This window comes from Perognathus longimembris, chromosome 6, assembly GCF_023159225.1.
Source record: "Perognathus longimembris pacificus isolate PPM17 chromosome 6, ASM2315922v1, whole genome shotgun sequence".
Classification (NCBI taxonomy): Eukaryota; Metazoa; Chordata; class Mammalia; order Rodentia; family Heteromyidae; genus Perognathus; species Perognathus longimembris.
Genome location: NC_063166.1, coordinates 23599424 through 23625081, shown reverse-complemented (window position 1 = coordinate 23625081; position 25658 = coordinate 23599424). Strand labels below are relative to the sequence as shown.

Below are 25658 nucleotides of genomic sequence, written 5' to 3'. Positions count from 1 at the left end.
TTGATTTGTGACTCTTGAGGCAGTTTACTAATAATTACTTTAATTGGTTAGCTTTTATCAACTAGCACAGCATGCATCTGCGTTCATATTATGTGAGACTAAATATTTTCCTTTGCTCTGATGGAAATAAGCAAGAATGAAGAGAAAATGCACTGAAGTGAAAATAAGAGGAAAGAAAGGAATAATAAGTGGGTAGACCTATTTGCCCGGTATGCTCAAGGCAGAGACTCTCCTCTTAACATAGGAATTAGCTGGGCCTGGCATTGATGACTCATGTCTGAAATCATAGCTACTCAGGCAACTGAGATCCACAGGGTCAAAGCTGGAAGCCAGCCCAAGCAGAGTAGTCCAAGACATTCCAACTCCAAAATAACCAGCAAAAAAGCAGGCTAGAGGCTCAACTAGTAAAGCACCAAGCAAGAAAGGAAAAAGAGAGAGAGAATTCGTTGGGAAATCTTGATGGACAAAGTAGCTTCACATCTTGTACTTGACTTTGGAAGCTTGCAATGGGTCCCAGGAATCTAGGTTCTAACAGACCTCCTGGGTGATTTGAATGCCAATGTTCTAGCCAATGAACTCTCTAAGAAAAAATAACCCAAGATTGTGCCAGCATTTCTTGTCTCTGCTTCTTCTCCCCAGTCAGGCAGCTTCTAAAAGAATTGTGTTGATCTTCTCAAACACTTAAAAGCAAATATAACTAAATAAATCACACTTCCTTGGGTCATGCCATAGGGTAAACTGGCTAGTTATTACTTGGGAGTTGGGAACTAAAAACAGATAATTTTCTGTGAGTCTGACTCTAAAGGGGACCAATAACTCAAGAATGGACAGAATGAAGTGTACCTTAGCAGGTACATCTTTGAAAGAGAGGGCACATCAGCCTGCAGGAGTCAGTCACTAAATGTCCACACAGCCATCCACAGGCAGGTTGAGCTGCTTCCGTAGACAACAGACCTGCGCACACGTGCTCCTTCCCTACCTAGCAGAAAGTTCTTCAGAATTCATTATTTTATTCTAAATTTTTTTTTAAAAACCTGTAAACACTGGGCCACATTGCACCATTAGGTGAATGGATAGCCTCACAGGTAATACAGAAGGTCTTCAGAAAGAAAGAGCTATAAATTAATTAGGTAATGCCTGGAAGAAGACTCGGCTATATGGAAACTAGATCTCCTAGGAAAAGCAATGGTGTCTGGATGAACACTCCAGACTAATTGAGGTAGACTCTGGGCAAATGACCCACACATATGTAGTTTTTAATGTTTTCCAGTTGACTAAGATTGTGGAGCCCAAACTGATCAAATCACCAGTCCAAAGGCTAATCAAATCACCAGGCTAAAGGATGATCAAAGCCTGAGTGTTTGTGCTGAAAAGTAGTCCTGCACCACCTTGTGCTACCAGCCCTTGGCTCTCTTCATGCACTTTTCCAGCTGAAGGTTGTAGAAACAAAACAGAAAACGTGCCTTGGGCATTATGATGTGGGAATGGATGGAGGATGTGATTTGCTGATCTCTATCATGCTATGGCTTTCTCCTCACTGCCAAACCAATCTTAGAACAGTTGTGTAGCATTACTATCCTAGAGGTGCTCTCTCCCTGGAGAATTCTCTGCTTCATGGTGAACTTGCGAACCAACATTGTGCTTCGTTTATGCATCAAGAATCACTCCAGGGGGGCTGGGGATATAGCCTAGTGGCAAGAGTGCCTGCCTCGGATACATGAGGCCCTAGGTTCGATTCCCCAGCACCACATATACAGAAAAACGGCCAGAAGCGGCGCTGTGGCTCAAGTGGCAGAGTGCTAGCCTTGAGCGAGAAGAAGCCAGGGACAGTGCTCAGGCCCTGAGTCCAAGGCCCAGGACTGGCCAAAAAAAAAAAAAAAGAATCACTCCAGGAGTGATATTGTGTACACACACACACACACACACACACACACACACACACACGGTTGAAAGACTGTGCTTCCTTTTTTATGCTTAAGAATTTTTCATTGCAGCTTTCATTAAAAGAGAATTTATGACTCATTTTGGCTAAATAAACTGCTTCTTCTAAGCGGGCAAAAAAAGTCTAATGAGGCTGCTGAAATTTGGGCAGCAGGGCCATTTCTCAGCCCCTGTAGATCCTCTGTATGAAATACCTGGAGAAGTCCAGACTACTCGTACTTTGGCTTTTCTATGTTTCTTTGCATGTAAAGAGATAGGGCAGTGTGTATCTGAGGGGATAGATTCGGTTTCTAATGAGTAGTGGAAGGGTGGCAAGATGAGGCATAACAAATTCATACACAACCCTGAGTAGATGTTTGCAATATCTCAAAGAGGAGACCGATAAATTTGAGATAAAGTCTATCAACTCTGGTGACCAGGAGCCTTGATGTCTTCTGAGATCTTGCTTGCAATGCAGATTCTCTTTCCCTTCCCCACACCTACAGAATCAAAACCTGCATGTTAACAAGGTTCCTGGGTGACTGGCCTGCATATGCAAGGCTGGTAGACAGCAGAGGGTGAGCGAAGACTACAGAGAGACTACCTTTGTTTAGATTCTGGATGCTCTGCTGACCAGTGATGTCCTCTTAGACCAATTGCTCGGGCTTCTGCTTCCTGTAGATGGCATCTCAGAAATGACTGGTCATGGAGTTGCTAAGGATCAACTGGGTTTGCATGTGTCTAGTGCTTAGATTAATGCCTGGTTCTTACTGATTATACAATGCAGTCACAAATGGACAAGTAGTATATGCAAGTAGTATATGCAAGGCTCCATGTCTCAGGTACCTGGCCATGATGTGGTTTGGGGCATGGATCACATTTCTAATCAGCCTTCTCCTTGTTTGCAAAGAGAAGACATCATGTCACTAATTTTGTCCTTTGTGCCTTTTCCCAGAGAGAATTCCCTGTTCCTGAACAGTTCAAGACTGTGTGGGATGGATCCAAATTGGTCACTGAACCTGCAGAGATTATGGCATAACCTCCACTGACACTGAAACCCCCTCACTCAAGTCTCTTTTATCAAACAAACAAAAACACGCAGCATTAAAGAGCTAGAAGCCACCGCAGCACCTACTGCTTTAGTTTAAGCCATTCTGTGCTATGAAATCAGTGTTGTTTTCTGGCATGCTTTGTGGGCATTTTGAGATATTTAACATTTCTTCATGATTTGCCTTTGTATGATTTTTTTAGTTCCACATAATAAGTTATAAGCACTGCACACTTAAAGAAAAAAAAAGAAAATTGATTCTGTTCTTTCAACATCAACACAGTAACTGATAAGTAAAAATTCTGCATGATTCAATTCTACACTCATGTTCGTTAGCTAAAGAACAAAACTTTTGAGAATTTGTGTACATGTTAAACAATATGATAGAGTGTCATAGCCCTGTACTTGAAGAATGTGAGGTTTTTTCCTTCATTTTACTACATGTTCACCTCTTTCTTGGCATGGATGCATCATTAGCATGAATATTTATTTAAATCCATATTTCTTAAAAGCATAAGAAAATTCTATGGGAGGACCAAACACAATGTGTTGATCTTCAGGAAACCAATATTCTTTAGGGGCTGGGGATGTGGCCTAGTGGCAAGAGTGCCTGCCTCGGATACACGAGGCCCTGGGTTCGATTCCCCAGCACCACATATACAGAAAACGGCCAGAAGCGGCGCTGTGGCTCAAGTGGCAGAGTGCTAGCCTTGAGCGGGAAGAAGCCAGGGACCGTGCTCAGGCCCTGAGTCCAAGGCCCAGGACTGGCCAAAAAAAAAAAAAAAAAAAAAATATTCTTTGTAGTTACTAAAACACAAAATTGGGTCTAATTATTCATCTCAAACATTCTTCTAACAGGTCACTTGGAAGGAAACCATTTTTCTTTCTTTTCATCTTTGTTTTCTTTCCCTTTTCAGAGACAGGTGCTGGGGCTTGACCTCAGAGCCTCTTGCTAGGATATTTTTTTCCACTCAAGGCTGGTGCTCTACCACTTGAGCCACACTTCTACTTCCTAGTTTTTCTTTTGCTAAGTAATACCTCACAGTTTTGCCCCAAGAACAACTCCAGTTTGTTTTCCAGTTTCAAACCCGTGAAGTATCAAACAGATGCCTTGTAAAGGATGTCTTTTGTGGTTTACCACAGACAAATTTCTTTTCCATTTGCCAGAGTTGCTAACCAGTCTCAGAAATGAACATGAAAAAGCCATGGACATGCAGCTCCTTCTGAGACCTGATGAATTATTTGTGGGCTTGGCTTGCTGCTTATCTTTGGTAGTCTTGATATAAGACATGAGTTCTCAAAATAAACAACTATGATATTCCTTCGTACCTCTCAGCATGGAATGCTGAAAATTCTGCAACTTCTTGGATCCCAAATAATAAAATGTAGTATAATACTTGCTGAACCCATTCAAGCATATATATAGTGCCTACAATAGCCTTTGGATATACCAGTTCTGTTTTTAAAAATATCTTGTATATCTATATAGCATTCAGATTACTAACGCTCCTGTACTAAGGTTTTGCTATAAAAGTTTTGTCCATATGAATAATGTTGTGGCTTTAGTAAATATAATTTTTGAACTGTAAACTTACTCTAAAATAAAGTAAAATTCTAATTGTTTAAGTACTATGATGAATTCTTGGTGTTAAAATTATCTTCATTGGGGGGTTGAGGGTTTGGGGGGTTTTGTTTTGTTTGCATTTTTAGTTACCCCATCGATCTATAAAAGGTTGTTGGGTAGTTGAAGTTAGAGAACTTACTCAGCAAGAATAAATTATATAATTTAGATTTTTAAAGAATGATTCTTCAAGACTGACATTACATAAAGCTGTTTGCAGTTGATTTAGACAGTTCTGGAACCCAGTTTTATAAAGTATAGCCCTTCCACTAACAACAACTTTTAAGATCTTTTGCAAAGGTACAGCTACCCCAAGTTAATTATTTTATATACATAATACTATATGTTATAAATTATAACATAAATATAAACTATAAGTCTCAGATTAGCCATTTCCTGCCTCAGTTTTGAACATGTGTTTGCCAGGTTATTTTGGTAAAATTTAACTAGAGATGAAACAGAGGTGATTGGATACAAAGGTCTCAAGCCCCTGTTTCTGACACCACACTCTGAGGAATTATTTCATGAGCTTAGTATTTCAAGAATGGCTTTCATTAAACATGTCCATTTCAAAAGAATTTATTTTAAACCATTGGCACATGCTATACCACTTCAGATACAGATGCAATTTTGAGGACTGTAATTGCTTCAGCAAGATAAGCTGATTGTGTAATGTTACAGGTTTCTTGTGCACATTTTCATGTTTCTGAACATGGTAAAAGTTTATATCTCCACTACAAATGGAAAGTAAACCAGCTCAAATTACTCTGTGATAATTCTGCCAGATTTCTCCAAATGGTTTTTGATCCTCTTGTTTGCATAATAGCTTAGCACAGAATGTGCAACTCACAAAAGGTAGTGTTTACCTCCAATACAGAGCAAGTATATATATATATAACTATAGTTATAGTTATATATAGTTTTATATATTTTTTGCTATATCAGGCACTAGTGGCTCATGCCTATAATTGTAGCTATTCAGGAAGCTAAAATCTGAGGATCATGGTTTGGAGCCGGCCCAGGCAAGAAAGCCCATAAGACTCTTATCTCCAATTAACCAGCAAAAACAAAGTTAGAATTAGAGGATTGGCTCAAGTGGTAGAGTATCATCCTTGAGTGAAAAAGCTAAAGGATGGACTTCAGGCCCTATATTCATGCCATAGGACCATCACCAAAAGAGTTTAAAGGTAGTTTTTATCAAAAAGGCAACTATAAGCATTTTATTTCTGTCTACATTTTCTTTTTTTTGTAATTTATTTATTAATTAAACAAAAAATTTTTGACAAGGTGTTGTGCAAAAAGGGTACAGTTACATAGTAGGGCAGAGTGTACATTTCTTGTGATATCTTACACCCTGTTTTTCTTTCCCTTCCCTAGGTCAGGTAGACATATATACAATACACAATGTACCAAGAACATATACAGTAGCCATGTGGCCTATGCCCGAGAAAATTCGCCTAGGACTTTAAATGTAACGTAGACATTAGACAATATGTCATCTGTCTACATTTTCAATACCATGCTTTTCAGAACAATTGCAGAAAAAAAAGTGATGCTCTAGTAATGACAAAAAGATCCAGATTAAAGAATTACATCACCTACTAAATCATAATGCCAATTTTTTTTTGGGGGGGGCCAGTCCTGGGGCTTGGACTCAGGGCCTGAGCACTGTCCCTGGCTTCTTTTTTGCTCAAGGCTAGCACTCTGCCACTTGAGCCACAGCGCCACTTCTGGCCATTTTCTGTATATGTGGTGCTGAGGAATCAAACCCAGGGCCTCATGTATACGAGGCAAGCACTCTTGCCACTCGGCCATATTCCCAGCCCCCATAATGCCAATTTTTAATACTATTTGCCTATATCACCGTTTTTTTTCTTTAAAAAAAAATGAGCCATTTCCTATTATCAGTCTTTCTCCTGGTCACTAATCAGAAACTTCTTTGTTTCATCATTTTTAGCATTAACTCTATAGACATTTCTTTCACTCAAATGTTAGTAAACCAAGCTAGGCACTTGGGGTTCACACCTGCAAACCTAGCTGCTCAAGAAGTGAAGATTATGCATGAGGAGGAAAGATGGCACTGCCACAGTAGGGAGGCACCCCAACTCGCTCCAACTGAATAGCGAGCTGGGAACTCCAGCACCCAACACCCCATCAAGAACCCAGCAAATCCAACAACCAGAAGCAACAGAGAAACGCAGGAAACGAAAAAGAACAAAAAAAGAAGAGCCTATAACCTGCACAGAGCTGGAAAATCTCTGGGGTACCTCCCCCCACCCGCTGACCCTGGCCCAAACAGGGCCAGGCTAGGAAAAGGGACCCAGCGCCAACAAACCAACTGCCAAAAAGTCACACCAGGAGCACAGAGTACGGACAGCAAGAGCTCCATGGACCCCAGACGGAGTGCAGACCACTGAGACAGACAGCAGCAGTGAAGGACTGGAGGTGCGGGGACCGAACGGCTGGGATCAGACGTAAGCAGTAGGGTAACCCAAGGTGCAGACGGGGAGAGCCGGGGCCGCCACCACCAAAGGACCGATCGCTACACCCCAGCTCCACAGCCCCGAAAAACCGACAGCAGCGCGGGACACACACTCAACCCAGGACCAGTAAGTTCCCCATTACCCCCCCAAATGAGAGACCAGCTCTACCAGAGACCCAAACCCTACAAAGAAGCTAGAGATCCCTCCCTCCCCCTCCCTACCCCAAGGGAATAAAGCAGCTCCATAGCTGGCAGTGCTAAGACCTCTGAGAGGACACGGGAACTAACAGGCAGAGCAGCGCCAAAGCCCCAGCAGAGCCACCTGAACCTAGCCGCACCAGCCCCGCCCCCTCCCCAGCAAGGGCCCGGGGACTGGTAGGCTTTAGAAGCCCCAGGCTCGCTGGTGAGCAACACCAGCACAGCAGGGTCACCTGGTCCCAAACACACGCCCCCTCTCAAAGCAGAGGCACAGAGAGTCTGTGGGCACCAACCCGCACCCGGACATTTGATCCTGCAGGGGCCCATGCACACCGTTCCCAACTACAAATTCATGAGAGGACACAGCACCCTCCAACAACTCAGGCAACTCATCCCCAAAGGAAGCACTAGAGTACACACGCACGCACCCTCTGGAGGGCCAGTGTGGGCCAGCGTGCTAGCCCTGCAGCAGGAGGACCTCCTGCCCAAACCCCCACAGGAGCACACAAGTGGGCACAAGTGAGGGTGACCATCTCAGCAACAATTGAGAGGGTCACACTCACCCATTGGGCAATAAGATTCAACAGCCAAACTCAAACCCAGAGCCAGGACACAAACAAGTCTCCCACTGACGGACCAGCGAGAACCAGCACAAAGCCAAACCAGGGAAGCCACCCACAGATCTCCAGATGCACAAATCACAAAGAAATATAACAAATTTCATCAAAGGGCAAGCCAACTCGGCAGCTACAAAAAGCAGCACGACTGAAGAGGAGATGGAGAATAAAAAAACAACTGAGTCTATGTTAGCAGAAATGATGGAAAGCCTCAGAAACGAAATCAGAAAACAATTCCAGGAGTTCAGAGTGGAAGACTCGAAGGACCTCCAGGAAGCCAAGAAAGAAATGGAAGCAAAAATGGATACAGTGCAAACCTCCGTTAAAGAAGACCTTAACATCCTGAGAAGTGAAATGCATGAAAAAATAGATTTAAAATACAACTCTTTAAAGGAAGAAATTTCCACAATCAGAGCTGATCTGGCAACCATAAATAGCTCTCTGACATCCATAAACTCCGCATTTGAATCCACAGCACAAAGAATTGACCATACGGAAGCCAGAATCTCTCTCTTGGACGATGATGCAGCCGATAAGAACCAGAAAATTACCACACTCCAAGAAACAGTAAAGCTCCAGGGCAGACTAATCCAGGAGCTAGTGGACAAAGACAAGAGATATACTCTGCGCATAATTGGAATAGAAGAAGGAGCCAAATACCAGAGCAGAGGGCTTCAACATATTTTCAATAAAGTAATTGTAGAAAACTTCTCCAATCTCAAAGAGCCCCCATCCAAGTAACCGAAGGACACCTGGCAGACCAGGTCCTAGAAAAGCCACACCAAGGCACATAATATTCAAGACTTTAGATCTCAAGAATAAAGAGCAAATTTTGAATGCAGCCAAAGCGAAGAAAGAAATTTATTACAATGGGAAGAGGATCCAAATAACAGCAGACCTCTCCACACAAACCTACCATGCACGAAGAGAATGGAAGAACACCATCCAAGTTCTACAGGCCAACCACTGCCAACCTAGAATAAAATATCCAGCGAAGCTGGAGTTCATATTAGAGGGGAAAACCAGATCTTTCCATAGCAAAGAGGATCTAAAGGAGTATGTGAATAAAAAACCAGCCCTACCGCAAATTCTAAGAGAGGAATCCCACCCAACAGAAATCATACAGGACACACAGACAGAAACAGAAAGAAACTACAATAGCCAGAGCCCAACAGAAATAGCAGCTCACTAAAGACAAGGAAAAAAAGAAAAGAGGAAAAACAGCCCAACAAGAAAATGAAAGGAGAAAAAACACTCTTATCCTTGATCTCTTTGAATATAAATGGTATAAACTCTCCGATAAAGAGGAACAAACTGGCAGAATGGATCCACAAACAAAAAGTTGCCATCTGTTGTCTACAAGAGACCCTCCTTACAGCAAGGGATAAAAACAGGCTCCAAATGAAAGGATGGAGCAAGATCTTCCAAGCAAACACACCTACCAAAACAGCAGGAGTAGCCATGCTGATCTCAGACAAGCTGGACCTCTCATTAAAAGCAACTCAAAAAGACAAAGAATGTCACTACATTTTAATACAAGGAAAAATCCAGAATCAAGACATCATGGGGATAAATGTATACTCAGTGAACAAAAGAGGCCCTACATATGTCAAGCAAATTCTCACCGAACTACAGAACAAGATAGACCCAAACACAATCATAGTGGGTGACTTTAATACCCCACTCACTCCAAGAGACAGATCCAATCCCCAGAGGATTAGCAAGGGAGCTGAGGACCTAAGTAACACCATATCCCAAATGGATCCGACAGATCTATACAGAGTCTTCCACCCTACAGAGACCCAATACACCTTCTTCTCAGCAGCACATGGATCATACTCCAAAATAGACCATGTCATAGCCCACAAAAAGAACCTCAGCAAATACAAAAGAATTGATCATCCCATGTATTATATCTGACCACAGTGGAAAAAAGGTAACCCTCAATTACAACGAATACCACAGAAGCTATACACATTCTTGGAGGCGAAACCCCACACTGTTATCCAACACTTGGGCCACAGACCAAATTAAAGATGAAATTAACGAATTCATAAGCCACAATGACAATGAAAATACATCACAAAGAAACCTATGGGACACAGCTAAGGCAGTACTGAGGGGCAAGATCATCGCCCTCAGCACTCACATTAAAAGAATGGAAACAGAGCAGGTGGATAACCTCACGATGAAACTAAAACAACTAGAGAAACAAGAAATGATCAAATCTAAAATGACTAGGAGGAGAGATATCACAAAGATTAAAGAAGAGATAAATCTGATTGAAAATAGAAAGACCATTCAACAAATAAATAAGACTAAAAGCTGGTTCTTTGAGAAAATAAATAAAATTGACAGACCCCTCTCAAGACTTACAAAAAAAAAGAAGAGAAGAGACTCATATACGTAAAATCAGGACTCCACCGGAAAAATAACAAGTACAAACGATATTCAAACAATCATAAGGAACTATTTCCAGAACCTCTACTCACTAAAAAACAATAATTTTACAGAAATGGATCAATTCTTAGAGAAGTATAAACTACCCAAACTGAACCAAGAAGAAATAAATCAACTAAATAAACCAATAACTTACAGAGAGATACAGGGGGTAATCAAGAACCTTCCAACAAAGAAAAGCCCAGGCCCAAATGGATTCACCAATGAATTTTATAAAACCTTTAGTGAGGAGCTAATACCAGTACTCCTCAAACTCTTCCACGAAATAGAAACAGAGGGAGAAATCCCAAACTCATTCTATGAAGCTAATATCATACTCATTCCCAAACCAGGCAAAGACCCAACCAAAAAAGAGAACTACAGTCCAATATCACTAATGAACACAGACGCAAAACTCCTCAATAAAATATTAGCTAACAGGATCCAGAAACTGATCAAGAAAATTATACATCATGACCAATTAGGCTTTATCTCACAGTCACAAGGATGGTTCAACATCCGTAAATCAATCAATGTAATTCACCACATAAACAGAACTAAAATAAAGAATCACATTGTTATCTCAGTTGATGCCCAAAAAGCCTTTGACAAAATACAACATCCATACTTTTTAAAAGCTCTGGAGAGAACAGGAATAGATGGAACATTCCTCAAAACAATAAAAGCCATATAGAACAGACCAACTGCTAACATCATATTAAATGGAGAGAAACTTAAATCATTCCCCCTAAACTCAGGAACAAGGCAAGGATGCCCACTCTCCCCACTTCTTTTCAACATAGTGCTGGAATCACTAGCCATAGCAATAAGGCAAGAGGAGGACATCAAAGGGATCCACATTGGCAAGGAAGAAATCAAGCTATCCCTATTCGCAGACGACATGATCTTATATCTGAAGGACCCAAAAATCTCAGTCCCCAAACTACTACACCTAATAAACCATTTTGGCAAAGTAGCAGGATACAAAATCAATCCACAAAAGTCAACAGCTTTTCTGTACACCAGCAATGCACAAGCAGAAAAGGAAATTATGCAAACAATTCCATTTACAGTAGTCAAAAAAATAAATAAATAAAGTACATAGGGATCAACCTAACCAAGGACATGACAGACCTATTTAATGAGAACTATAAAAATCTAATAAGAGAAATCAAAGAAGACACAAGGAGATGGAAAGACCTCCCATGCTCATGGGTAGGCAGAATCAATATAGTGAAAATGGCCATATTTCCCAAATTGTTATACAAATTCAATGCAATCCCTATCAAAATCCCAGTTACATTCTTCACTGAAATAGAAAAGGCAACCCATAAATTCGTATGGAACAGCAAAAGACCTAGAATAGCCAAAGCAATTCTAGGCAAAAAAAAAAAGCAGTGCAGGAGGTATCACAATACTAGACTTCAAGCTCTACTATAGGGCCATCATAACAAAAACAGCATGGTATTGGTATAAAAACAGACCTGAGGACCAATGGATTAGAATTGAAGACCCAGAAATAAAACCGCACTCTTACAGCCAACTGATATTTGACAAAGGAGCTAAAGACATACAATGGAAAAAACAGAGCCTCTTCAACTATTGGTGCTGGAAAAACTGGGCAGCCATATGCAGAAAACTCAAAGTAGACCCAAGCCTATCACCATGCACCAAGATCAACTCAAAATGGATCAAGGACCTCAATATCAGACCTGAATCCTTGAAACTACTGAAGGACAGAGTAGGAAAGACGCTAGAACTTATAGGCACAGGAAGGAACTTCCTGAATAGAGTCCCAGGGGCACAACAAATAGGGGAGAGACTTGACAAATGGGACTACTACAAATTAAAAAGTTTCTGCACAGCTAAGGACATAACCACCAAACTAGAAAGACAGCCAACCATATGGGAAAGGATCTTTACCAGCACAGCAACAGACAAAGACCTAATAACTGTCATCTACAGAGAACTAAAAAAACTAGGCCCCTCCAAGCCCAGTAAACCAATTAGGAAATGGGCAAAGGAGCTAAAGAGAGACTTCACAAGAGAAGAGATAAAAATGGCAAAGAAACATATGAGGAAATGTTCAACATCCCTGGTAGTAAAGAAAATGCAAATAAAAACAACCCTGAGATACCACCTCACTCCAGTTAGAATAGCCTATACTCTGAACTCAGGCAACAACAAATGCTGGAGGGAGTGCGGGGAAAGAGGAACCCTTCTCCCCTGTTGGTGGGAGTGCAAATTAGTACAACCACTTTGGAGAACAGTATGGAGGTTCCATAAAAAGTTCAACATAGACCTACCCTATGACCCAGCCATACCACTCCTAGGCATCTATCCTGAACAGCAGGTCCCAAGATATCAAAAAGACATCTGCACTTCCATGTTTATTGCTGCACAATTCACAATAGTCAAAATATGGAAACAACCCAGGTGCCCCTCCACAAATGAATGGATCCAAAAAATATGGTACCTGTACACAATGGAATCCTACATAGCAATTAGGAATGGTGAAATATTGATATTCGTAGGGAAATGGTCAGAACTTGAACAAATAATGTTGAGCGAGACAAGCCTAGAACACAGAAAACAAAAGGGCATGATCTCCTTGATATATGACTGTTAAGATAGGGTGATGGGGAGACAGTAGAGACCAGGTCTGTGAAACCAAAAACTGCTTGTCAAATGTATTTCCCACAGGATTGGGTCAGCGACCCAACATTATGTAACTAAAACCAAACAATTACTCAACATATAAAGGTCAAAAATAGACCTCTCCGTGGAATACAATAGCTCAAAATCTATGTATGTACGTTCATATAAGACTACTGTCGACATATTGTCTAATCCCGACATTACATTTAAAGCCCTAGGTGAATTTTCTTGGGCGTAGGCCACGTGGCTACTGTGTATGTTCTTGATACATTCTGTATTGTATATATGTCTACCTGACCTAGGGAAGGGAAAGAAAAACAGGGTGTAAGATATCACAAGAAATGTACACACTTCCCTACTATGTAACTGTACCCTTTTTACACAACACCTTGTCAAAAAATTTTTGTTTAATTAGTAAATAAATTACAAAAAAAAAAAGAAGTGAAGATTAGGAGGAATGCAGTTCCAGATCAACCCAGGCAAAAATGTTTGTGAGACTCAATCTTTACAGAAGCTGGGCACAGTGCCCCATACCTGTCATCTCAGCTTACTCTAGGTAGTATATTGTATTGTAGTCTAGATATGGGCCTAGGCAGAAGGCAAGACCTTCATTTCAAAATAAGGACCCTAATTACAAAATTGGACTGAAGGAGTGGCTCAGTGGTAGAGCACTTACTCAATAAGACCAAGGTCCTCAATACTTGTTTTTAAAAAGTCAATCTGTTATGTAAAGTTGTCCTGTGAACATAAAAGTACTGTAGATTTTCTTGGGAAGATTGTGATTGCTCATTGTCCCTATGCAGTATCAGCACAGCCACACATAACGAACAGTGTGCAATCTCCTGGCAGATGCTAACAGCACATGTTAGCCAGGGCCAGTCACCTGCCCTGCATGTGCCCATATATGACAGTCCTGGCATCAGGCATTTCTCTTCAGTGTGAAAACTGTGCAACAATAGCCAAGGTAGGTCAGTTCCCGCACAGTGATCGCCTTCTGCCATCAAGCTTCATAAAATCGGTATTCCTTTATGGATACTTTCAGCCAATGCCCTCCAGCATTACTGAAAGATGCACGCAGGCCTGGAGACGTATTTCACAGGAGCCATACAAAAATGCATCTTCGGAAAAAGGTCATAAAATCAAAGCCCTATAATTTTTAAAGGAGTTGTAAGTTTTATGTGCTCTTCATGTTATGAGATATAAAAGTTGGGTGAAGCAACCAACCAACACTAGACTTTCCTCTACTGTTCTGAACTGCCTCTCATTTGCACTCACAATGGTGGCAAATTGAGGCATAGATTTTGGTATTTACTTGGTTAACTTCACCAAAAAGAAGCTAACTATATCTCTGTACCATACATAACACTTCAAAACTCAAGATATAGGCCAGGTGCCGGTGGTTCATGCCCGTGATCCTAGCTACTCAGGAGGCTGAGATCTGAGGATCACAGTAGAAAGCCAGCCTGGACGAGGAAGTCCGTGAGACTCTTATCTCCAATTAACCACCAGAAAACTGAAGTAGCTCAAGTGGTACAGCTCTTGCCTTGAGCTGAGGAGCTCAGGGACAGTGCCTAGACCCAGAGTTCAAGCACAACAAAACAAACAAACAACAACAACAACAAAAAATACCCTCAAGATATCCAAACTACCCATCCCAAATCAATTTACCCATATACCTTTGCAGATGACACCCACATACTTGAAGGATTGTTTTAATGGAATTCCATTCAGTGAAGGGGGAATTCAGGGAATGATGCTCATTGTGAACTAAAATCTGGTGTGTAGAGTTTATCAAAATGTTCCCTCATTTGTTAGCATCTAAAATAATTGCACCAGCAATATGGCTTACATTCTGCAGCCTGCTTCTACCAAATGGCTGCACAACCATTTTCTCTAATTAACTTAACCTCTTACTCTACAGAAATATCTTTTTCCCTAAAAAAGGAGCTTTGATGTCTCACCACATATATTTCCAACAGCTTTTCCTCAATGAAAAATACAAACTCATACTTCATTAACCCTTAAAAAAAAAAAAAGTAAAGTAAGCCAGATGCCAGTGGCTAATGCCTATAATCCTAGCTAATCAGGAGGCTGAGATCTGAGGATCACGGTTCAAAGCCAGCCTGGGAAGGAAAATCTGTGAGACACTTACCTCCAATAAAATACTGAATAAAATAACTGGAATTGGCACTGTGGCTCAATTGGTAGAGCACTACTAGCCTTGAGAACAAAGAGACTCAGGGACAATGCCCAGGCCCTGAGTTCAAGCTCCAGGACTGGCCAATAAGAAAAGAAAGCAAGTTTCTGTAGGCCAGAAGACCTACTTAACGTTTGGAGCCATGCCCCTTTGGCAGGTATCAGTAGTTGCTTTAACAATGTAATTCTTTCAAATGAAATCAATGTGTTAAAATTGGCTCCAAATATGAAAATAAACAAGTATACAATAGTATACAGTAAAATTACCTATAGCTGTCAATTAAATCTCTCTTTCTTTTTTCCGAACTCTGTTTCCAAGTCTCTGTAAGTTAGATAGCCATGTGGCTAGGATACTCTTGAGGGATGTATTAAGAAACGTCTAATTTTACTTTAGAATACAGATTTTTTTAAGAGGCTTTTCCCACATTTCCTGTTTCCTTTTCTCCAGTCATATCCTGGACATGGCAGCTAGCTTCAACCACACAGATGATAATATGTTCTTGTTGCTCAAAAATGACAAGTTGGAAAAAGCCTGGGTTTCTTTTTTTAAAAATTTATTTACTAATTAAAAAAAATTTTTGACAAGGTGTTCTGCAAAAGGAGTACAGTTACATAATAGGGCAGTATGCACATTTCTTGTGATATCTTACACTCTGTTTTTCTTTCCCTTCCCTAGATCAGGTATACATATATACATTACACAGTGCACCAAAAACATATACAGTAGCCACATGGCCTACGCCAAAGGAAATTCACCTAGGACTTTAAATGTAACATCAACAATAGAGTTTGCATATCCTTGTCTCATATGAATGTACATACATAGCTTTTGAGCTATTGTGATCCACTGAGAGGTCTATTTTTGACCCTTATATGTTGAGTAGTTGTTTGGTTTTAGTTACATAATGTAAGGTCGCTGACCCAAACCTGTGGGAAATACCATTTGACAAGAAGTTTTTGGTTTCACAGACGTGGTCTCTACTGTCTCCCCCTCCCCACACCTTAACAGTCATATATCAAGGAGATCATGCCCCTTTGTTTTCTGTGTTTTAGGCTTGTCTCGCTCAACATTATTTGTTCAAGTTCTGACCATTTCCCTGCGAATATCAATATTTCACCATTTCTAATCGCTATGTAGTATTCCATTGTGTATAGGTACCATATTTTTTGGATCCATTCATCTGAAGTCTGGTATTATGATACCTCCTGCACTGCTTTTTTTTGCCTAGAATTGCTTTGGCTATTCTAGGTCTTTTGCTGTTCCATATGAATTTATGGGTTGCTTTCTCTATTTCAGTGAAGAATGTAGCTGGGATCTTGATGGGGATTGCATTGAATTTGTATAACAATTTGGGCAATATGAAAAGCCTGGGTTTCTGAAACACACTTGAAAGGCAAATACACACTGCATTTTACATAATAACTTATGCAATTTCTTCCATCAATAAACAGTACACAGGTATAGGTGCCATTACCATCTATACATTAGGTGTGAGCAAACAGAAGTGCAAAAAAGATAAATGACTTATGCCAAAGCATGTAGCTAGAAAGGGGTTAAAATAAGATTAATGCTCTCAAACACTTTGCTAAATGGTCTCTCATCAAATAGGATACATACATCCTTATACTCAAGTGCTATATTGTTCTTTTAATTGGTTCAAATTTAATAACATTATTCCTATAATCTGTACCCAGATTTCCCTGTCTCTCTCTGTGTCCTCTGTCTCCATCTCTCTGTCTCTGTCTATTCTCTCTCTCTCTCTCTCTCTCTCTCTCTCTCTCTCTCTCTCTCTCTCTCTCTCTCTCTGTACTAGGACTAATTCAAGAACTGTGCTTGCTTATGGCTGCCATTCTAGCACTTGAGCCAACCTTCCAGCCCTGCTTTTTTCTAGTTATTTTGTAATTGGAAATCCAGCAAACTTTTTTTTTGGGGGGGGGGCGGTTCTGGGCTGGCTTTGAATTTGGATCCTAGAGAACACAGCCTCCTAACTAGCCAAGATTATAGGCATAAGTCTCTGGCACCTGGCTCATTTTCCTTAACAACATATGTATACATCTTTCCAAGTTTTTGAAGATATTTCCTGTGACCACGCTGTAAGTCACAGTTTCTTGAGTGTCATTTTAGTGCAAGAAGGTTAAACTATTTGATTAAAGAGAAATATGCAGGGTTACTATAATGGAATACCTGACACTAAGTAACTAATGAAGAAGAGAGTTACTTCCTACAATTTTTGGAGTCTGAGAAGTCCAACATTAAAGGATCCACATTTGGTAAGCAGTTTATCATCCCATAGAAGGCAGTGGAAGTTCAAGAGACTGTGAGCATATGTGCATCATGTGTGGTGGACAGAAGACAGAAAAACAGAGTCAGGGAGAGAAGAAAGAGACAGAGAGGGGTCGGGGGAAGGGGAGGCTTACCAGGAACCTACTACATGATACCAAACCCACTCTCATGATAATGGCATCAATCTATTCATGAAGTCCAGGACTTTGTGATCTACTATTCTCTCAAAGGCCCCGTTTCTCAAAACTTGCACCAGGGATTAAGTTGCTAACACATGAACTTTTGAAAATGATAACTTAGGGACCTTCCTGACATATGAAAAAAATCCCTCACCTCTGCCAGAAAAAGTAACCTAATCATGGGAACAATCAATGCCTGCCCCCCATTCCCAGAACCCTCACTTGTTCAATGGAGTGGGGAGAAGATATACATGGCATGGATTGTAAGCAGCAGGAATTTTGAAGGCCATCTTGGAATTCAATACCACAGTATTGAACTATTTTTATGAAAGTATGTTAAGCAATAAATATGCAAAATGCTAAAAACATGAGTTGTTAAAATATAAAAATAGTGTGCTCTTATCTGTTTTAACAGATTGAGTAGGCAAAAAATGAATCTAAATTATATAATTAACAAGGTTAATTTGAAAAGTTATTGGATGTCTAGAGAATACATTTTGTTTTTCAGTGTCTTATAGACTTAATTCCACATTAGGTAAAGTGAAAATCTTAAAGTTAGCAAAATAAATATTATATGGGTAAGACAGTAAAGCATGAGAACAAACTAATCACTGAAATTTCAATTCATGTTTTAAATAATTCCTCAATCAAAGAATAAAGCAATACAATACAATTTAGTGACAATGAAGGCTCTATCTAGAAAAGATTACAGAATTATAAGTACTCTAGCCAAGTTTTGTGGGGGTTTTTTTGTCTTTTCCTTTTTGGTCCTGGGGACTGAACCCAGGACATTGCACTTGCTAGGCAAGCGCTTTGCCACTGAGCTACATCCCAGCCCTCTAGCCAAGTTATTAAGGAAAGCAAACAAACCATAGGACAAATAAGTTAATAAAAGTTAACCAAAACTTTGGACGTGGGAGGAAGGAGTGTAGCTCTATGGTAGAATGCTTGCATAGTTTGTATGAGACCCTACATTTGATTCCCACCATTTCAAAGACTAGTAATCAGACTTATTGACAAATCATACTACCGGGGCTGGGAATATGGCCTAGTGGCAAGAGTGCTTGCCTCATATACATGAAGCCCTGGGTTCAATTCCCCAGCCTCACATATATAGAAAACTGCCAGGAGTGGCACTATGGCTCAAGTGGCAGAGTGCTAGCCTTGAGCAAAAAGAAGCCAGGGACAATGATAAGGCCCTGAGTCCAAGCCCCAGGATTGGAAAAAAAAAAATCATACTACCATTTTGCTTCCTAATCTTTAATTTTTTTTTTGGGGGGGGGGGCCCAGTCCTGGGGCTTGGACTCAGGGCCTGAGCACTGTTCCTGAGTTCTTTTTTTGCTCAAGGCTAGCACTCTGCTACTTGAGCCACAGCACCACTTCTGGCCGTTTTCTGTATATGTGGTGCTGGGGAATTGAACCCAGTGCTTCATGTATACGAGGCAAGCACTCTTGCCACTAGGCCATATCCCCAGCCCCTAATCTTTAAATTTTTGATGACTACTTTTCATATCATTTTGCTTCTATAGAAATTCTGCAGGAAACACATTTGACTTGAATCTTTATGCCCTTGTATACAGGTCAGTAACGCCCCCATTGACAAAAAAGGAAGAAAATGGAAATGAAATTTAAAATACTGTGGAATCTTTTTTAACTTTTAGACATAGGAGGAAGGGAACCAAGAGCAGAGAGGGACTGATGAACTTTCATTGAGGTTTCAGTTCATGTCTGGACTTGGGTACATCTCCAAATTGGCCAGGCAATTGAGCTTCATTCCAATAATGAAAAGTTCATGTTAAAAGTAAGTCATGATGGAGTTGTAATAGTTGGGCCTGCCTTGAAGGGAAGTCTGGAAAACTGGAAGGAGTAGGACCACTTTGAAGAATAAAACTCCAAGGGAAAGTTTGAGTTAGGCACATAAGGACTAAACCCACCTGGATGCTCAAGACCTTTTGTGGGTTTTTTCCTCTGGACCAGCAGCTTCCAATGTTAATAAAGGAAGGAAGAAGCCAGGCACCAGTGTTAAACATCCATAATCCTAGCTACTCAGAAGGATGAGATCTGAAATCACAGTTCAAAGCCAGCCTTAGGCAGACAAGTCCAAGAGACTTTTCTTTCCAAAATAACTAGTAAAGAGGCTAGGAATATGGCCTAGTGGTAAAGTGCTTGCTTCGTATACAGGAAGCCGTGGGTTCGATTCCTCAGCATCACATATATAGAAAAAGCCGGAAGTGGCGCTGTGGCTCAAGTGTTAGAGTGCTAGCCTTGAGCAAAAAGAAGCCAGGGACAGTGCTCAGGCCCGGAGTTCAAGCCCCAGGACTGGCTTGAACTGGCAAAACAAAACAAAACAAAATAACTAGTAAAAAGCCAGAAGTAGAAGTAGGTATGGCTCAAGTGATTGAGCAGCAAGCATGAGCAAAAAAGCTGAGCAATAAAACCCGAGTTTTCCAGGTGCCAGTGGATCACATCTGTAATCCTAACTACTCAGGAGGCTGAGATCTGAGGATCGAGGTTCAAAAGCAGCCTGGGCAGAAAAGTGCCCATGAGATTTTTATCTCCAATAAAACACTCAAAAACCAGATGTGACTCAAAGTTGTATAGCACTAGCCTTGAGCAAAAGAGCTCAGGGACAGTGCCCAAGCCCCAAGTTCAAGCCCCATGACCAACAATGACCAACAAAAAACACCAAACAACAACAAAAGAAAAACACCTGATTTCAAGCCCCAATACTAGCATGCTTTCATGCATGCACACATGCATGTACACACACACACACACACACATACACACACACTCCAAAAGAAACAAGCAAATTTAAACCAAATTCTATTAGTGTATATTAATTGTATAAAGGGTTTTGTTGTGATATTTGCATACAGGCATAAAATATTCTTTAATCAAATTCATCTTCTCTATATTATTTCTCCCACCCTTCTCCCTTTTTGCAGTATTGAGGTTTGAACTCAGGGCCCTGAGCTTGCTAGGCAGATGCTCTACCACTTGAGTTACACCTCCAATCCTTTCTGGTTCTAATATTTTACCTATTTTTCAAATGGGGTATTGACACTTATGTCCAATCCAATCTGTACCACATTCTCCCATTTATGTTTCTCATTTCCATGTAGTTAGGATGACAGGAATGTGCTACAGCACCCAGCTTCTTCTGCACAAGATGACATATCTCTCTCTTGTAACCAAAGCTTCTCATCTTTGGCCTCTTTTCTCCCTTAAGTTCTAGTCTTCATCTATAGTATTTAACTTCAGCTTTTTATCTCTTGCTATCCACATTTAAAATGATACTTTCCCTTTGCTTCAATCTTATATTTATACATAAAATCTTCCAAATCTAAAATTGGAATATGGGAATTTCATGGTGGAAAAGCATGTACATATAAGTAAATTGGATGGCAGCAACAGTCCTTAGTATAAAACAAAAGACTGAGTGGATGATTTTTATTTGTTTATTTTTGTTGGTAATGGTGCTTGAACTCCAGGCCTGAGCACTGTCCTTCAGTGTTTTTGCTTAAGGCTAGTACTCTACAACTTTGGGCCACTGTGCTACTTCCAGTTTGGGGGTGGTTACCTGGAGATAAGAGTCTTACGGACTTTCCTGCCCCGGCTGGCCTCCACCTGTAATCCTCAGATCTCTGCCTCCTAATTAGCTAGGATTACAGGCCTGAGCCATGACGCCTGGGGTTAGTGTATGATTTTTTTTTTTTTTAGGTGCTTGGGTTGTGAAGTTTTTGTAGACTGTTCTTAGCTTTGGAAATTCCTCCACCTACTGGCTGTTTAAAGTCCTGTCTGTTTACATTACATAATGAGACACATTTGTTTTGTGTGACCTGCTTTTAAGAATAACAGATGTCTAATGAGAATGATGATACATTTATAAATCCCTTCAAATTCCTAAAATCAGAAAACCTGTAAGAAAGAAAAGATATTTTCATGGTACTTAAAAGCAGACTATGAATTTCTTGATGCCTTTTAATGGCCACTAGGGGGCAGAAAAGGATTGTATAGTTACCACAAATCTGGCAAGGGAAGGAAATGATGCCTTCTTGTATGTATTTCCAGAAGTTATCAATCTTATTTTGTTTATATCAGCATACATTAGCTATACAAGATGTATTTCATTGTGAGATTTCCACAATGTAGTGCATGCAATGCATTCTCAGCAATGCCCCACCCTCTATCACTCTCCCTTTCTCCCCTCCCCCTACCCAATATATTTTCAATAGGTTTCATTTCTTTTTCCACCCTTGCTGACAATCTATTTCAAAAAATATCCATTCTCTTACACACTTATTACTCCCAAATTCCTCTCACTAGTACCCCCCAACAGAGCCTGTTTCTCTTTTCCCTTCGCTCCCAAACCTATTGATCAACAGCTTTCATTCCTGTTCTCTGTGCTATACCATATGTAGTTGTAATGTATTTCAAAATTATTCACTCTCACGGTTGGAGGTGTGGCTCAGTTAGTAGAGTGATAATTAGTGAATAAAAGCACACCAGGTACTAAGTGTGATTCCAGATCTCCGGCCAAAAAAGAAAAAAGAAACCAACCAATTCACCCTCTATCTTTCTTTTTCCCTTTCCTCTTTTCCTCCTAAGTAGTCCCTTATCTAAACTCATGCCCTCTTTTTATCCATATAGAAAATCAAATTATTTTGAAATTTAATCTTCTATTTTGGTACACTGGGTATCTTATTTACAAAAGATACCTTTGTATCAGTTTTATTTTTAACAAATTGCTTTCTTTCAATGTATCAAATTAGACAAACCTTTATCCTGAAGAACACATTTTAAATAGCAATTTGACATCAAGGAGGTTGTTTGCCATATATGGCACTAAGTACATAGTACTTAGTAGTGATAATGATAAACTAAAAATTAGCTTCTAAAAATAACAGAAAACCAATGATAAAGCAATATATTGGTGGCTGACCACAATTTAAGAACTCCCATTTACATACTATCAAAATACGGCCCGGTGCTGGTGGCTCACACCTGTAACCCTAGCTTCTCAGGAGGCTGAGAGCTGAGGATCGAGATTCAAAGCCAACCTGGACAGAAAAGTTGTGAGAGTCTTATCTCCAATTAAACACCAAAAAAAACGTGGAGCTGTCAAAGTGGTAGAGCGCTAGCCTTGGGGGGAAATAAAGAGAGAGAAAGCTCAGAGACAGGGCCCAGGCCCTGAGTTCAAGCCCTACAGCAAACAAACAAATGAACAAATATAAATGGACTCAAGCAAGGCTTTTAAAGAAGTGATTGGCTAGTCCTCTAACAGCTCCTGATCCAAAGTAAACTCCTTAAAGATTAGGATACAGTTGCTACCTAAACTTTCTTACCCTGCCTTGTCCTCTTCAGTCAGCATCCACCCTCTCACTGTAAGAAACTATCCAGGCAAAGCCCCTGGAGACCAGCTAGTGACCAAACCAAGTTCTTTAGTTGGAAGCACCATAAACCAGTCCTTGCTAATTTAGTTGTAAGAGAAATACATTGAAAGAGCAAGGGCATTACAAATCTTGAAGTGAAAGGATGATGTGTAAGTTTCAAGAGTTAGCCGATAGTCTTACAGAGTAGGAGACCTCTACTAACATGTAAGCTATAAATCACTGAACCATTGCACTTGAACTTCTGAGTCCTAGATGAATAAAACTTGGCTAAGCTTAGATCACAAGCCTACTCTGCGGCCTGGAGTGACAGGGACTGGAGTCACAGGGTAGAGTGCCCTGAGTGACAGCCTACCGCACCTGGTCACCTGGGAAAACGGGAGAGTCAGTAAGAGATTAGGGTGTTATTACCAAAAGGAGCAAAAAGAAACAGAGTAATAGAATATGTCCACTTTAGTTCTTATTTTTCCTGATTAATGGTAGTTTTGTGGTTTTTGTTGGTCGTGGGGCTTGAACTCAGGGCCCAGGTGCTGTCCTTGAGCTCTGTTTTTGCTCAAGGTTAGTGCTCTACCACTTTGATAGCTCCACTTCTGGTTTTCTGGTGCCTAAATGGAGAAAGAGTCTCATGGACAATCCTGCCCCAGCTGGCTTTGAACCTACGTCATCACATTTCAGCTTCATGAGTAGCTAGGATTTGCAGGCATGAGGTGCCAGAGCCCAGCTGATTTATGGTTTTGACACCAGGAAAAGCTCTTGTGATTTTTAGTTGTATGTGTCAACTGCATTTGCCTGAGAAATTTCTTCTGTGTGTCACACACACACACACACAGTGGAGGAGGAGGAGGGAATTCTCTTGGTTTGTTTCCTGCCTGTCTCTGTGAGCTGGACCATCAGTTTTCTGACATTGGCCTGGAACCCCAAACCATTGTTCCCATGGTTCTCAAGCAACTGGATTCAGATTGGAATTGCATCACTGGCTTCACTAGGTCTCTGGGATAATTTAATTAATTTTATTAAATGAACTTGCAGAATGCAGATCCAGGGACTTCTCAGCTTCCACAGCCATATATGCCAACTTCTCATAACCTATCTCTTTCTACAAATACACACTAGATTTGTTTCTCTGGTGAACATTTGCTAATATGACTTCCCACTTATGGAAAGTCACTCTTCCCATTCAATTCTACTCTCCTCCCCACCTTGACAGTCTTTTCTCCCTCCTTCAATATTCCCCTGGTCTCTGTCCTTATATTTCCTTTCTTTTCATTTCACTGTTTTTGTTTATACAATTTAAGGACCACCTGTAACCTTGTGAATCCTAATCTTTATAGATGCACTGTATTTAGCAGCTGGTACCCTTTGAACATCCCACTGCCTCCCCCATATCATCTTGCTCTTCCTTCCTGCTTTGTTTCCATGAATGGCATAGTCCACTCCACTAGTAACCCATGACACAGTGTGCTGCTTCTGTGTGTGTGTGTGTGTGTGTGTGTGTGTGTGTGTGTGTGTGTGTCCCTCTCTCCTCTCTCTTATATCTATCTCCTTCATTCAGGTTCTCCGCTCTCTCATAACTATTTCCTTCATTCATGTTCTCCTTGTCTTATCAAGACAGTCTACATCCCCAATTTTATACCATTCTGATCCATCTACATAAAACCTGTGTGTTTGCGTGTGCGTGTCTGCCTGTGCATTTTTGTGCATGTGCATGAGAGAGGGAGAGAGAGAGAGAGAGAGAGAGAGAGAGAGAGAGAGAGAGAGATTCAGGGAAAAGGTTTCTTGAATCGTACCATGTTGCATTTATTCTGCTAGTCTTTGGCTTTCTAAAACCATTACTCAACCTCTATGTTAGATCTTCTATGCCTGTCCTCAATATTTATCAATTGTATCAAATCACTTCTGTATTCCTTTATGGACTTAAATTACACGTTCAATTTCCAGTTCTCTTCAGACACTAACTATTGTTGTATTTGCTTACATGTTTTAGTCTTCTGAAACCACCTTTCTCATTTCTAATTCTTGCCAGTTATTTTATTTCATTTCTTGAATTTTTCTTATCATTTTCACTTCATTTTCTTAATGTCTTTATGCTTATCTTGGTGCTCACTGTACCACAAAGTTATTCAAAACAAACTCCATATCTCCAACAATCACAATATTCTACACTATCTTCATTTCATTTCTCTTGCTTCTCTTACCCCCCAGTCAACTGTGGAATGCTTGTTTATTCAAATATGAATACTTTCTAGTGCCTGAGGAAACAAGTTAATGGAATTCTCCTCATATGCATGATGCCCTGGGTTTGAGCTCCAACAACAAACCAGAAACAAAACTAGGAAATTTTCTTCACAGTTCATTTTGAAACTAAGTTAGCAAAGGTAAATCATTGTAGCTAGAGCCCACCACAACCTTTCCCTTATTTTGAATTCCCATTATACTTGAATAGGTTGAATACTTGATAATCTTTGATAGGTTTCAAGTATTTTGTGATAGTTTTTTTCCTTGAACCAGATAACTAGTTGTTTGCTTTTAAGAGGAAAGGCTCTGTCTTTTTAGATCTTATGAAGAATGATTCTGGAAATCATCATTTAGTGTTCCCACAGAACTTGGCCACTGAAGATCCTCT

General features: G+C 40.4%; 1 protein-coding gene across 1 annotated transcript in view; it reads left to right on the top strand.

Annotated features, from left to right (window-relative positions):
- Positions 1-3017, top strand: part of Cap2 (cyclase associated actin cytoskeleton regulatory protein 2) — a 120488-nt gene extending 117471 nt beyond the window's left edge. Inside the window, exon 13 of the mRNA XM_048348419.1 lies at positions 2876-3017. Coding sequence (XP_048204376.1) covers positions 2876-2959 — 84 coding nt within the window. The 3' untranslated portion in view covers positions 2960-3017. The remainder of the gene's footprint in view (positions 1-2875) is intronic.
- Positions 3018-25658: the final 22641 nt, after the last annotated feature.